Source organism: Ranitomeya variabilis, chromosome 1 (genome assembly GCF_051348905.1).
Source record: "Ranitomeya variabilis isolate aRanVar5 chromosome 1, aRanVar5.hap1, whole genome shotgun sequence".
Classification (NCBI taxonomy): Eukaryota; Metazoa; Chordata; class Amphibia; order Anura; family Dendrobatidae; genus Ranitomeya; species Ranitomeya variabilis.
In genome coordinates this window covers 818,740,835-818,757,079 of record NC_135232.1, presented here as the reverse complement: position 1 = coordinate 818,757,079, position 16,245 = coordinate 818,740,835, and the positions used below count along the sequence as shown (strand labels likewise).

Genomic DNA, 16,245 nt, shown 5'->3' with positions numbered 1-16,245 from the left:
TAACAACGCCTCAGGGGGATCACATGACATCCTACCAACGCCTCACGTGCCTCAGGGGAATCACATGACGTCCTAACAACGCCTCACGTGCCTCAGGGGGATCACATGACATCCTAACAACGCCTCACGTGCCTCAGGGGGATCACATGACATCCTAACAACGCCTCACGTGCCTCAGGGGGATCACATGATGTCCTAACAACGCCTCACGTGCCTCAGGGGGATCACATGACGTCCTAAGAATGCCTTGCACGCCTCAGGTGACCCAACTTCGCATGAACGGCGCCGGCATCAGAGGGGAGTATAGGCTGTTATTTTACTTTGGGTTAAAATGGTAATTACTTTCCACTTTAAAAGGAGAATCGGAGGAAATTAAGGTGTTAATATGATTCCTTTGCAGGCAGAGTGCTTTCCCACAGTAGTTCTGGAGGTGCAGCCAAAGCCATCACCATCACTGAAAGTGGAGGAGTTGTCGGGACATCAATGGAGTCATCGATTCAAACATCCAACAAAATTGCTATATCACCTCTGAAATCTCCTCCTACAAAGGTAGAGTTCTAAACCGGTGACCTTTCCACCTAACCCTGCTGGTATATTATACATATACTATGTTCATTCACACCTGTTTTATGAATTGTATTAATTTACTTAATTTTTTCATATAAAACATTCAATGGTTTATGAACACGTCCTCAGGATTTTGCCACCTATTCTAGAGCAGGGCATAATGTAAGAGCAGAGACCCTGATTTCAGCAATGTCCGCAAAGCCCCCCATACACTTTAGACTAATGTTGGCCGCACCCACCAATATCACCTGGTTCGGCCAGCAGTCCAATGTGTATGAAAGACCTCGTCCGATTTCCAACTTCTGATCGAAATGTCTCCTGGCGATAAAGCAGCTGGCAAACGCTCTCTCATAGAGAGCACATGCTCCTGAGTATGGGAGAGCTAGCCTAGATGGCTGAACGATTAGCTGAACCATCATTTGGCCGACAGCCATTTCATGTGTATGGCCGGCTTTTCTGGACTGCTTCCTGTAGCTTTGATAGTCTCCTGCTGGTAAAATAGTAATTGTATCACTAAAGGACCAGTAAACCTGTGCCTTGTAGTCCAGTCCCGCGCCCCCCATCAACCCAGCTACCAGTCTGGTGTGGGGGCGAGGTTATCACAGCCTGGCATTAGAGCAGTGCCAGATCTGCAGCAGATAAAACAGTAATTTTATTGAAACTGCTGCAAGCAGCCCAGTAAATGCCACATCGCTGGACTCCGGGTCTCTGACCCTACATGATGGTGCTCTCAGATGGGGTAGCAAAAGCCTTGCTGACAGAGTGATTCCCTTTAATAAGCACCTGTCTTGTGTTCACCTTACCCAGATGTGTATGTTGCATTTTTTTTAAATTACCAAAGCAACAAATAATCCTTTATACAAAAACAATGAGCAAAAATACATGTGATGGAACAATTCAGGACACAATCTAGAACAAAAAGGAATACATTACAGATGCAAAACGGAACAAACTAAAGCAAATAATCCGTATTTGCTCATTTCCTTATGTGAGGGAACATTCGATTCTTTTTTACTTTTTCTGTATTTTATACTCCCATTTCGCCAGATTTATTGTTGATTGATAAGCAAAAAAAAAAACCTGTAACCAAACCTGTTCTGTGGTGTGCCCCTAGATTTGTGTGGGCCAGATGTGCATCATGGATTCAGGAATGCCATTGCTTATGGTTTGTCTCCTATATGCGGCCATGACGTGAAATGGGCCCGTGCTGCACACAAACACTAGATAAAGAGGAGCCCCAATGTGGGCGATTGCTGGCAGGCTGAGGATCCAATAAATGTGATTGGTCTGTGAGGGAAGTAGGCCGCAGTGACCTAAGAGGCTTGGCGGTATTGGACGGCGAGTGTCGCCCGCTGTCATCCTGTTGTTCTGTTGTCCGTCTCCCGTGACTTTACTGTACATTTTGTTTTGCAGGTGACGGTGGTGTCCGTGGGCTCCCAGCCTGCTAATTCCCCTCAGAAAGCAGTTGGCGTGCCCATCAGTGTGGCTCTCAGCCAGCAGCTTTTGACTGTGCAGTCATCGAGCGCTTCCTCCCCTGTCAAGGCTGTCACTAATAGCACAACGGCTCAGGTAGCGCCATTCGATCAGTATTTCAAGTTATTCATTCTCTTAATCAGGTGGCTGAGAATTAGGCAACAAAGAGAGGACGCCAATGTTGTAAAAAGGCAAATTCAGCAGTTACTAATCCTTCCCAGGTCCACCAATGCCCCTCTGTCGCTGTCACATTTTTTACAGGGCGCAGCAGTGACATCATAACTGTGACACGGGTGACCACTGCAGCCAATCACTGGGCTCACCTGCTTGTGCCATCAGAATAGGCGGGCACCGTAGCCATGATGTGACAGATGTGGCCTATAAATACTGGGGCAGTGGCGGAGAGCGATCGATGGAGCTTAGTAACCGTTCTAATAATATTCGCAAATACCACCAATTAGAAATTTAGTATAGTTCTTCAGACTCGCTATGTCGTTTACATCATATAGGGCATTGCAGTCAGCTAAGGTATCCATGGTTACGACCACTCATATAGTTAGACAGCTCTTTGGTCGTAACCATTGATTGATAGGGCTACTGCATTGCCATATATAAGGTAAGAGACATAGCGAATCAGAAGAATTATACTATATTTCTAATTGGAGGTATTTGTTTGGTAATATTATTATTACACCGAACGCATATTGAGATAGGGTCTTGGAGATGGGAATACCCCTTTAATGGTTAAAGTGCTCAGAATGTATACTTGCGTGTTAATACATATGTATAGATTATAAAAAATACTATAATTTTCTATTTTTCCAGACCGTGAAACCAACCGTTCAGACTATAGCTCTTAGTGGCGTCAATACACCTCAGTTTAAAACCATTATACCACTCGCAGCCGCCCCTAATGTGCAGCAAATTCAGGTTCCCGGAAGTAAATTTCATTATGTCCGGCTGGTGACGGCGACTACTGCCAGCAGCTCCACGGCCTCCACGCAGAACCCAAGCACCAGCACACAGCCTCTCCAGCAAGGTATGCTCCTCTGCTTCTGTCTGGCTTCATATTGGTGTGATATGTGTCAGCTGGGCATATTGGGGGAGACTTGCTACACAGGCGGCGGCCAGGTTTTTTGGGAAAATAAAGTTATACAAGGCACTGTATTGGATCTGCATCTTAGACTTTCATGTGCTTTAATGAGAGTAATTGGCTGCTAGACACTAATGACTTCTCTCCAGGGGGACAATAGGACTGCCCAAATGGACAGCTTCAGACCACTTTAATGTGTATAAAGACCTGTAACTGGGTGGTCATTCCAATGTCTGGGGTCTTGGCTATCTGTATAGAAAATCATTTGACTACAGTGAAAGGTTGCGATGTTGTTTCTTGTTTTTGTTTCCTTCCAGCTAAACCAATGGTGGTAAATGCAACTCGTGTGCAGATGTCTGTTCCCATCGTTCCAGCACAGGCTGTAAAACAAGTGAGTTCTAATGCAGTAGTTTAAATTTTTTATGAAAGGGAATCTGCCAGTAGGTTTTTGCTATGTAATGTAAGAGAACCGTGATGTAGAGAAAGAGACCCTGATTACAATGATTTGTCACTTACTAGGCTGTGTCTTGCTGTTTCAATAATATCCGGTGTTTAATCAGCAGGAGATTATCACTATATGACTAGTGTCCTCACGCCTCCTAGTCAACGTGTTTGTGTAACCACTTCCCCCACCACTGATTAGCAACCCTATGTACACAGAAAGCTGTTAACCAGTGGTGTGGGCTGGATCACACAGGACACGGCATTCTGAGCACAGCTACATCTGCAGCAGAGAAAATTGTGATTTTTTTTTTAATTTTATTTTTTTTAATCACAATTGCTGCCCCCAGTACACTAAGTGATACATCGCTGGAATCAGGGTCCCTGCCCCAGACGAGGTATCAAAAATCTGGTGTCAGATTGTCTTTAAAACTGATTGCTAGTCAATCCACTTTAAATTATACAAGTGAAGGTTAAAATAAATGATGTAAAATGTGGGCAAGAAAATCACACAGGTGCAATGTGTTCACCCTAGGGCATATGGCCTCCTTGTGCCCATCCCCGTGATACGCTACATGTAGATGTGTATGTATAGATATTTATCTTTGTGTAATTATTTCTTTCTGTGCTTAGGTTGCTCCCAAACCAGTAAATCCAAATCTCGTGACTTCGAGCCAACCCCAGCAGCGCCTCCTTATGCCTGCCACGCCGCTCGCACAGATTCAGCCAAACCTCACAAATCTCCCCGTCCTGACCCCTGCCCCAGGCACAGGAAATATGGGTTATGCCGTCGTGCCAGCTCAGTATGTTACCCAGGTTAGTAACTGACGGGCGAGTTGGGATTCTTTTTAGCCTTTGTTCTCCTTACAAATGTTCTTTTCTCCTGAAGTTGCAGCAGTCGTCTTATGTATCTATCGCAAGCAATGCAGGAATGTCCGGGGCACAGAGCTCACAGAATCAGCCCAGGGTCCCACTGAATGGGTGAGTACAGCATGGTGAATAGCTACACACCCTGCAGAGATGAGATTGATCTCAGACTGGAGCAACCAGTGCTGAGCATTGCAGGACCGTCCATTTCTATTACCGTACAGTATAAGAAATGACACTAGCTAGCAGGGCTTTGGAGTCTGTGCCATGGAAATTGAGGAGTCGGAGGTTTGGCTTACCGACTCCACACCCCTGCTAGCTGGAGGATCGGCCAGTCATTGCACTCACTGAATACGTGAACAATTTCCCTACTTTAGTGTGTTCATTCATGCACTTATTTTCCACAGTTTCCATTAAGACAGTCTGTTGTGGGCATGCGCCAGGAATGTGACGATCGGCGCATGCTTAAGACTTTATGGGAGACTACTCTTGCTTAAAGAAGCACTCCAGCCATTTCTTTTTGAGTACATAGTGCAGCATGGACTGTTATTAAAGGGCAATGTATAGGTTTGTGTATATAGCTTGTGTTAGTTGATGTAGTGTAGCATGTCTTGGTTGTATGTCATTTTAATTTCTCCTTCACTTTTGGTATTGGTCCCCAATGTAGACTTAGGGTATGTGCACACGTTGCGGTTTTTGCTGCTGCGGATCCGCAGCAGTTTTCCATGCGGTGTACAGTACAATGTTAACGTATGGAAAACAAAAACCGCTGTGCACATGCTGCGGAAAAAAAATGCGCGGAAACGCTGCGGTTTATTTTCTGCAGCATGTCAATTCTTTGTGCGGAATCCACAGCGGTTTGGCACCTGCTCCATATTAAAAAAACGCAGGTGTCTAAAACTGCAGTGGAAACCGCACAAAAAACCACAATAAATCCGCAGTACTTTTTGCACTGCGGAAAATTCCGCAATGGAATCCGCAGCGTGTGCACATGGCCTTAAACTCCTGTGATGTCAGGGTCTTGTCCTGTTGGTCTTGCTCCTATCTAATGGTAGCAGTGAGTGAACAGTGACATACAGCTGTTCCATGATGTGTATACAGCCGTCTCAGTGTATCCTATGTGATGTGTGTACAGCAGTCTTCTATGTGATGTACACTGAGTGCACAGTTATTAGGCAACTTATATTTTTTGATGACTAATTTAATTATTGAACAACTACAGGGCTGTAAGATATATTTTAATTGTTTCAGAAAGGTGTTTATAGCCTTAAAAGGGGTCCTTTTTTTGTTCCAACCACTAGTATAGCAGTATGGATGTGGATTTCTGTATTCTGATAAGGTGTTTTACGGTACATACTATGGGCTTATTCACACCTCAGTATTTGGTCAGTATTTCAACAGTGTTTGTGTGGATAAAACCAGGAGTGGATTTTACAGAAAAAAACTGTACTTGAAAGATTGACGCTAACTGTTTTGTGTTTTGGAGACACCGCTGGTTTTGGTATAAAATACTGATCAAAAACACCGATGTGTGAATAAAGCCCACTGTATGTTACGCATGTTGCATTCTAATGTTCCTGTTTTGTAAAAATGAATTTTTATTTTGCAACTCTGTATATCCTAATAAGTGTCCTCCATTTAAGTGAAGAGTCAAATAATACAAGTTTTTTTATATACTTATGGAGAATAAAATACAGTATGAGCTGCCCATTAAAGGAACAGCATGAGCTGCCTAAACTGGAGCTGCCCTTATGCCACTGTCCTCGCACACATTACTGGCGCAGTGACCCCCTCACACTATCTTCTGGCTCCCATACCTATTACAGCAGAGTTGGCTGAACCCGCTCACTGTCTTGTGGCTATGAGAGCAGTCTGACTTTCCCACAAAAGATAATGCCGGGGCATAGATCGGTTAAGCATTTTTATTTATTTTTTCTCTTTAATGAGGAGAGATGGGCAAGCCACCAGATGGGTATTAAAACTTGGAAAACCCCTCTCCCCATTAAAAACCCAGCACACGTGACAGAGGCCATCATGTATACAATAGCATTTGGCATAAAGATTATTTGAGGGGTATGACCACGTTTAGAATGTGTCTGCTTATGCCAGGGGTGCACAGACAATGGCCTGGGTGCTTCTTGTGCTTCACAATAGCATTTTGTCCGTCCCTCAAGCTCCTGAACACAGTAATGCTTTTTATGCGTAAGATTCTTCACGTGTAGCTTCTAGAAAAGAGTGGCACACGGCTGAGAAGCAGCTATGATTAGCACCAAGTAGCCATCTTTGATGATCACATATGTCAAGACAATGGTGTCCTTTGAACCCTATTTGCTACTCAACAAAAAATAAATTGTATGTATAGTTAGAGGTTGCTGTCCATGCTTGAAGTTCTGATAGTTTGAGTAAAATTTGACATTCCTGCAGTTGGGTAAGCCAAACCTCCGACTCCTAAATTTCCCTGACGCCACTACTCCGCAGCACTGGTCACTACTGAGCATGTGCATAAAGTGCAGCACAGATTCATCTCCACAGCCCTGGTCACTACTGAGCATGTGCATAAAGTGCAGCACAGATTCATCTCCACAGCCCTGGTCACTACTGAGCATGTGCATAAAGTGCAGCACAGATTCATCTCCGCTAATAGCCGATCAAGAACAGAACAGACATTTATTGGACATTTCATAACTTTCCCAAATTCATATGAAAACATTTACAGTACGTCCTGCATCGTACTGCTGTACCCAATTATCTATTGTTGGAGGGGTCCATTTTGTTCAGACTTCACGACTCTTCCTGCAGGATTGGATCTCCTGTCTGTAGTGTTGAGCCGGGTACTCCAATTCCCCTGAAAGATGAGCGATCTGGAAGTGGTCCCAGTGCCCATGAGACATTTCCAGGCTATACTTTTGTTATGCCGTAAATGTCTCGGATATTAATGCTTCCTTCTGATGTGTCGCTGCCTATAAAATGTAGTATTCTACAACTAGGAGTCGGGCTATTGAGGGAAACAGTCAATCTTCCTTCATTTCATATTGTCCTTTATCAACTCTGCAGAATAATTTGCCGTTTGATAAGTTTTCTAAAAACAGTCATCATTTAATGACATGCATATCACTTGTCTTTTTGTTTGTAGCATAATGCCTTCTGAATCGACAAGTCGTCCTAGAAAGCCATGCAACTGCACAAAGTCTTTATGCTTGAAACTGTAAGTAGATGACTTTCATTATGTAGTGCCTACAAGAACTGCGTTTTTACGGCATTGTCTTACACCTTGTAGTAATTCTGAATGGCTTTGTTGATATTGCCTTAGAGTACCTGTGCTTTTTGTAGATCTTTTAAGGTTTTTACGTATTTGGAAAACACTTTTTCCCAACTGTAAAAACAAGTTGTGTTCTACTCACCCTTCCTGGGTCCAGCGCTGAGTCTCTTCTGTTGTTTCCGGTGTCTGTCATTGTCTGCAGTGCAGATATCGTGTTAATAACGCCAATAAGTCAGCTCAGCGTCTCTGCCGGAGGAGTTAATGGCATGAGTCACTTGGAGCCTCTGGGCTCACTGATTGGCTGCAGCACTGTCGACATACGGGTGCATCTCACAAAATTAGAATATCATCAAAAAGTTAATTTATTTCAGTTCTTCAATACAAAAAGTGAAACTCTTATATTAGATAGTCATTACAAACCGAGTGATCTATTTCAAGTGTTTGTCTGTTAATGTTGATGATTATGGCTTACTAGCTTCACACTAGACCTCAAGCAGCTTGAATTGTGGCCTCTCCACTCTTCCTCCAGACTTTGGGACCTTGATTTCCAAGGTCTAGTTTGAAGTTTCCGCAATTAGTGATGGTTTCAGGAACCATATCATCTACTGGTGTAGGTCCACTGGGTTTATCAAGACCAAAGTCAACGCAGCCATCTACCAGGAAATTTTAGAGCACTTCATGCTTCCCTCTGTTGACAAGATTTTAGGAGATGGAAATTTCATTCTCCAAAATGACTTGGCACCTGTCCACATTACCAAAAGTACCAATAACTGATTTAAAAGCAACAGTATCACTGTGCTTGATTGGCCAGCAAACTTGCCTGACCTTAACCCCATAGAGAATCTATGGGGTATTGTCAAGAGGAAGATGAGAGACATCAGACCCAACAATGCAGAGGAGCTGAAGGCTGCTATCAAAGCAACCTGGGCTTCCATAACACCTCAGCAGTACCACAGGCTGATCGCCTCCATGCCTCGCCGCATTAATGCAGTAATTGATGCAAAAGGAGCCCCGACCAAGTACTGAGTGCATTTACTGAACATACATTACAGTAGGCCAACATTTCGGATTTTAAAGTCATTTTTTTCAAGCTGGTGTTATAAAGTGTTCTAATTTACTGAGATAATGACTTTTGGGTTTTCATTAAATGTAAGCCATAATCATCAACATTAACAGAAATAAACACTTGAAATAGATCACTCTGTTTGTAATGATTATATAATATGAGTTTCACTTTTTGTATTGAAGAACTAAAATAAATTAACTTTTTGATATTCTAATTTTGTGAAATGCCCCTTTATCTGCATAATAGACACTGGGAAGAGTGGCGGAGACTGCGTAAAGTCTTGTCCAAATGTGGAGAACCACTTTAAAGGAAAGCTGTTAAACATAGAGAAAGACCAGCGATTATAGGGGAGTGGATAGGGAGAATACACCCTTGGACTTTTCATGCTAGTCGCATCGTCCCTATCCGCTGTTTGAAAGTATGTTTAGCTGAAACACCGCAATGTTTTACTGAGAACTATGTGGCTGGAATAATGGAGCCAGTCTCTTATTGAGGTGATTGAGGTTGACCTTTACTACATTGTCTTTTTTTTTAGATATTGCGATTGTTTTGCCAATGGAGAATTTTGCAACAACTGCAATTGTACAAACTGTTACAACAACCTGGAGCATGAGAATGAAAGGCAAAAAGCTATTAAGGTTAGAAAAATGGATTAACTGTAATCCCAGTGACTTATTCCTAGGTCTACAAGGGCATCTGTCAGTAGGATCAACCCTTCTTTGCCGTCTATATGGACATGTGGGTCATAGAAAACTGAATAAAATGATACTTTGATTTCTGCAATCTGATGTCTTACTCCAGAGAAATGTACATTGTTCTTAATATGTACATTGGCTGTTAAGATCTATGGTCTGGATATAGATCTCCCAGATAATTTGTCCTCAGAGTTTGTTTAAAAGGAAAGGGGCTGTTACCAGAGGCATATAATGACTGACAGCCAGCTCTCCTAATCTAAAAATCTCACACTGGTAATGCCCTCTTTCATTTAAAATAAGCTCTGGAGGCAGATTCTCAGGAAGAGCTATGTCTAGCTCATTTACATATTAAGAAAAACACGGATTTCTTTGGCGCAAGATACCGCATCTCAGATATGAAGGTATCGTTTTTTCCCCTCACCCATGACCGCACGCAAGAGAGTAGGATCCACTCGTATTACTGGACTGAAAACCCCAAGCACAAAATAAAAAGCCAACTCCCGCTTCCTCCTTCAGTGTGCTTTTCTGTCCTCTGGATATAGGAGCCTTGAGGGTAAGAGCCTTTCTGGACCTGGTGGGGTGGGCACACAGTAGATCTGATTCCAAGCACTGGCTTATATTGAAGCATCTTTATCTCTCTCCCCCCACTATGCCTTAGTGACTCATCTACTATATTATTGTCTAAGGGTCACTTTCGTCAGTCCTTCTGTCTGTCTGTCTGTCACAGATATTCATTGGTCGTGGCCTCTGTCTGTCATGGAATTCAAGTCGCTGATTGGTCTCGCCAGCTGCCTGTCATGGCTGCCGCGACCAGTCAGCGACGGGCACAGTCCGATTAGTCCCTCCCTACTTCCCTGCAGTCAGTGCCCGGTGCCCGCTCCATACTCCCCTCCAGTCACCACTCACACAGGGTTAATGCCAGGGGTAACGGACCGCGTTATGCCACGGATAACTTACTCCGTTACCGCCGCTATTAACCCTGTGTGACCAAGTTTTTACTATTGATGCTGCCTATGCAGCATCAATAGTAAAAACATCTAATGTTAAAAATAATTAAAAAAAAAATAAAAAATCATTATATACTCACCTTCCGCCGCCTTTCCCGCTCCTCGCGACGCTCCGGTGACCTCTCCATGCAAGCGGCAGGTTCCAGTGGCAAGGATGGTATGCAAGAAGGACCTGCCATGCCGTCACGGCCATGTGACCGCGACGTCATCACAGGTCCTGCGAGAAGGATCTGCCATGATGTCACGGTCATGTGACCGCAACGTCATCACATGTCCTGCGCTCATACCAACCCTGGGACCGGAAGCTGCCGCGTGCACTGCACACAGGGCCAGGACTTCAGAGGGCCTTCGAAAGGTGAGTATATGTTTATTTTTTATTTTAAGTCTGTATACTACGTGGCTCTGTGCAGTATACTACGTGGCTGGGCAATATACTACGTGGCTGGGCAATATACTACGTGGCTGGGCAATATACTACGTGGCTGGGCAATATACTACGTGGCTGGGCAATATACTACGTGGCTCTGTGCTGTATACTACGTGGCTGGGCAATATACTACGTGGCTGGGCAATATACTACGTGGACTTGCATATTCTAGAATACCCGATGCGTTAGAATCGGGCCACCATCTAGTAGGTTTATATAAGCACTATGCCCCTTTCTACTGAGTAAAAATCCCTTTGATATAATACTGATGTACATGCTGCTCTCTACCTGATCTTTTCACTGGAACTGACTCCGTTTTTATCTCCATGTATTGAGTTATGTCTTTTGCTTATTCAGTAAATTTGTCCTTTTTTATACGTTACATTTGTTATATATTGCTCCGTTTTATCAGTGTATTGTTTAATTTGGAGTGTCCTTCTCTTGTCCTGCTCTGGGCCTTCCCACATGGGCATACGACCCCTTTTCCAGGTTCTTAGTTATGTTTTCTGTTTTGGTCTTTATTCTTCTCTTTCTGACTGAGTCGCTTCCTCAGGGAAGAAAGGGAAGGGGAAACAAATGTGGTGTATCAGAAGTGATAGTTATCATTTGTATTTTATTTTTAGATTAGTTTTCGAGCAGAGAAACTATTTTGCATTTGAACTATTTTCAGCGAAGAATCTTCACGGTTGAATTGTATTTTTAGCATCCATTTAAGTAGCAGAATTGATGCCGTTATAGAGAATAGGATCAATTCTATCATCCCTGTATGAAGAGTGGATCCTGGCTCCTCTTTATATGGAATAGCTCAGATCTGTGGTTTGCCTGTTCTAGTTTTACCAGGTCTTAGTATTTGGCTAGGACATGGCATCCAGAAATTCCCTATGATGGGAAATCTCAAACAAGAAGCGATTGTTTGTCCTGAATACATTTCTTGGGGGGACTTAACTTTACTTCCCAAGCGATGTAACAAAGAAATAAATCTTTCTGCTGGTTTCTAGAACCCCTTTGGCATTTTGGGATGCTAAATAAACACTTGATAGCATACAGTTAGGTAGATATTGAACAATGATGTGATCATTAACACTAAAATGGTTTCTCACAGGCCAGATCTTGGCCTTAACCCCTTCGTGACATGCGCCGTACTAGTACGGCGCTGCCGGCACTGCATTAGTGCCAGCCGCAGTACTAGTACGGCGCCCCGATCACCGCGGTCTCACGCTGAGCGCCGCGGTGATCGGGTGCGGGTGTCAGCTGTATATGACAGCTGACACCCCGCAGCAATGCCCACGATCGGCGCTGTCGCCGATCGCGGGCATTTAACCCCTCTGATGCCGCTGTCAATAGTGACAGCGGCATAGAGGGGGATCGCGCAGGGACGGGGGCTCCCTGCGCTCTCCCACCGGAGCAGCGCGATGAGATCGCGCTGCTCCGGTGACCTGGAAGGAGTCCTCGGATCCAAGATGGCCGCAGGACTCCTTCCGGGTCATAAGATGACCCTGCTTGCCGGCGTCTGCTGAGAATCCTCATAGCAGGCGCCGGCAAGCCTGTGGAACGTGCCTGTCACATCGGTGATCAGACCGAGTGCTATGCACACGGTCTGATCACCGATCTGTGATGTCCCCTCCTGGGACAAAGTAAAAAAGTAAAAAAAAAATTTTTCCACATGTGTAAAAAAAAAAAAAAAAAAATTCCTAAATAAAGAAAAAAAATATATATATATTCCCATAAATACATTTCTTTATCTAAATAAAAAAAACACCACACAATAAAAGTACACATATTTAGTATCGCCGCGTCCGTAACAACCCCACCTATAAAACTATATCACTAGTTAACCCCTTCAGTGAACACCGTAAAAAAAAAAAAAAAAAAACGAGGCAAAAAACAACGCTTTATTCTCATACCGCCAAACAAAAAGTGGAATAACACGCGATCAAAAAGACGGATATAAATAACCATGGTACCGCTGAAAACGTCATCTTGTCCCGCAAAAAAAAAGCCGCGATACAGCATCATCAGCAGAAAAATAAAAAAGTTATAGCTCTCAGAATAAAGCGATGCAAAAACAATTATTTTTTATATAAAATAGTTTTTATTGTGTAAAAGCGCCAAAACATAAAAAAATTATATAAATGAGTTATCGCTGTAATCGTACTGACCCGAAGAATAAAACTGCTTTATCCTTTTTACCAAACGCGGAACGGTATAAACGCCCCCCCTAAAAGAATTTCAGGAATTGCTGGTTTTTGTTCATTCCGCCTCCCAAAAATCGGAATAAAAAGCGATCAAAAAATGTCATGTACCCGAAAATGGTACCAGCAAAAACGTCAACTCGTCCCGCAAAAAACAAGATCTCACATGACTCTGTGGACCAAAATATCGAAAAATTATAGCTCTCAAAATGTGGTGATGCAAAAACCATTGTTTGCAATAAAAAGCGTCTTTTAGTGTGTGACGGCTGCCAACCATAAAAATCCGCCCAAAAAACGCTATATAAGTAAATCAAATCCCCCTTCATCACCCCCTTAGTTAGGAAAAATAATAAAATTTTAAAAAATATATTTATTTCCATTTTCCCGTTAGGCTACTTTCACACTAGCGTCGGTACGGGGCCGTCGCGCTGCGTCGGCCCGACATACCGACGCATACTGTGCAAGCGCCGCACAACGGGGGCAGCGGATGCTGTTTTTCCACGCATCCGCTGCCCCATTGTGAGGTGCGGGGAGGTGGGGGCGGAGTTCCAGCCGCGCATGCGCGGTCGGAAATGGTGGACCGTCGGCACAAAAAAAGTTACATGTAACGTTTGTTGCTGCCGGCTGTCCGCCACAACACGACGCAACCGTCGCACGACGCTTGCGACGTGTGTCAATACGTCGCTAATGTTAGTCTATGGGGAAAAAACGCATCCTGCAGATGACTTTGCAGGATGCGTTTTTTCGCCAAAACGACGCATTGCGACGTATGCAAAAAAACGCTAGTGTGAAAGTAGCGCTAGGGTTAGGACTAGGGTTAGGGTTGGGGTTAGGGTGTCAGTTAGAATTGGGGAGTTTTCACTGTTTAGGCACATCAGGGGCTCTCCAAACGCGACATGGCGTCCGATCTCAACGCGTTTGTTTGCGTTAAAAACGCATGCGTTTTTATAGAAAAAAAACAGAACACACTGAAAAGTCACCCACCACCATCAAGGTGATAAAGGGATCCAAACCCTAACCCTAACCCTACCCCTAAACTCATCCCTAACCGTTTAATGAACATTTTCTGACAGTCATAGTGCCACGTATTTCAGTGCCACGTATTTCAGTGCCACGTATTTCAGTGCCACGTATTTCAGTGCCACGTTATTTCAGTGCCACGTATTTCAGTGCCACGTTATTTCAGTGCCACGATATTTCAGTGCCACGATATTTCAGTGCCACGATATTTCAGTGCCACGTATTTAAGTGCCACGGTATTTCAGTGAAATACGTGGCACTGAAATATCGTGGCATTTACGTGAAATACGTGGCACTTAAATACGTGGCACTTAAATACGTGGCACTTAAATACGTGGCACTTAAATACGTGGCACTTAAATACGTGGCACTTAAATACGTGGCACTTAAATATCGTGGCATGTACATGAAATACGTGGCACTTATATACGTGGCACTTATATACGTGGCACTTATATATGTGGCCACTGAAATATCGTGGCACTTGTATACGTATATACGTATATAAACGTATTTCAGTGCCACGTATTTCAGTGCCACGTATTTCAGGTTAGGGGTAGGGGTAGGGTTAGGGGTAGGGTTAGGGTTTTTTGATTTTTTCTTGTTTTCTTGTGTTTTTCTATAAAAACGCATGCGTCTAAAAAAACGCATGCGTTTTACCGCGATTACATGCGTTTTTTCACACATGCGTTTTTAAAAAAAACGCAAGTGTGAAACCAGCCTTATCCTTGGGAAAATAAAAACATGGGGGCTAAAATATAATTTTCGTGGAAAAAAAAATATTTTTTATTTTCGCGGCTCTGCGTTATAAACTGTAGTGAAGCACTTGGGGGTTCAAAGTTCTCACAACACATCTAGATAAGTTCCGTGGGGGGTCTAGTTTCCAATATGGGGTCACTTGTGGGGGGTTTCTACTGTTTAGGTACATCAGGGGCTCTGCAAATGCAACATGACACCTGCAGACCAATCCATCTAAGTCTGCATTTCAAACGGCGCTCCTTCCCTTCCGAGCTCTGCCGTGCGCCCAAACAGTGGTTTATCCCCATATATGAAGTATCAGCGTACTCAGGACAAATTGGACAACAACTTTTGTTGTCCAATTTCTCCTGTTACCCTTGGGAAAATAAAAATGTGGGGGCTAAAATATAATTTTCGTGGAAAAAAAAATTTTTTTTATTTTCATGGCTCTGCGTGATAAACTGTAGTGAAACACTTGTTGGTTCAAAGTTCTCACAACACATCTAGATAAGTTCCGTGGGGGGTCTAGTTTCCAATATGGGGTCACTTGTGGGGGGTTTCTACTGTTTAGGTACATCAGGGGCTCTGCAAATGCAACATGACACCTGCAGACCAATCCATCTAAGTCTGCATTTCAAACGGCGCTCCTTCCCTTCCGAGCTCTGCCGTGCGCCCAAACAGTGGTTTATCCCCATATATGAAGTATCAGCGTACTCAGGACAAATTGGACAACAACTTTTGTTGTCCAATTTCTCCTGTTACCCTTGGGAAAATAAAAATGTGGGGGCTAAAATATAATTTTCGTGGAAAAAAAAAAATTTTTTATTTTCATGGCTCTGCGTGATAAACTGTAGTGAAACACTTGTTGGTTCAAAGTTCTCACAACACATCTAGATAAGTTCCGTGGGGGGTCTAGTTTCCAATATGGGGTCACTTGTGGGGGGTTTCTACTGTTTAGGTACATCAGGGGCTCTGCAAATGCAACATGACACCTGCAGACCAATCCATCTAAGTCTGCATTTCAAACGGCGCTCCTTCCCTTCCGAGCTCTGCCGTGCGCCCAAACAGTGGTTCCCCCCAATGTATGGGGTATCAGCGTACTCAGGACAAATTGGACAATAACTTTTGTGGTCCAATTTCTCCTGTTACCCTTGGGGGAAAAAAAATTGCGGGCTAAAACATCATTTTGTGGAAAGAAAAAATGATTTTTTGATTTTCACAGCGCTACATTCTAAACTTTAGTGAAACAACTGGGGGTTAAAAGTGCTCACCACACATCAAAATAAGTTCCTTAGGGGGTCTTCTTTCCAAAATGGTGTCACTTGTGGGGGTTTCCACTGTTTAGGCACGTCAGGGGCTCTCCAAACACGACATGGGTTCCGATCTCAATTCCAGCCAAT

General features: G+C 43.6%; 1 protein-coding gene across 1 annotated transcript in view; it reads left to right on the top strand.

The window, feature by feature from the left end:
• LIN54 (lin-54 DREAM MuvB core complex component) overlaps window positions 1-16,245 on the top strand; it is a 39,551-nt gene that overhangs the window by 16,427 nt on the left and 6,879 nt on the right. The window contains exons 4-11 of the mRNA XM_077274808.1: window positions 401-549; window positions 1,981-2,136; window positions 2,866-3,079; window positions 3,451-3,524; window positions 4,208-4,390; window positions 4,464-4,555; window positions 7,575-7,646; window positions 9,302-9,404. Of these exons, the coding sequence (XP_077130923.1) occupies window positions 401-549; window positions 1,981-2,136; window positions 2,866-3,079; window positions 3,451-3,524; window positions 4,208-4,390; window positions 4,464-4,555; window positions 7,575-7,646; window positions 9,302-9,404 (1,043 nt within the window). The remainder of the gene's footprint in view (window positions 1-400; window positions 550-1,980; window positions 2,137-2,865; window positions 3,080-3,450; window positions 3,525-4,207; window positions 4,391-4,463; window positions 4,556-7,574; window positions 7,647-9,301; window positions 9,405-16,245) is intronic.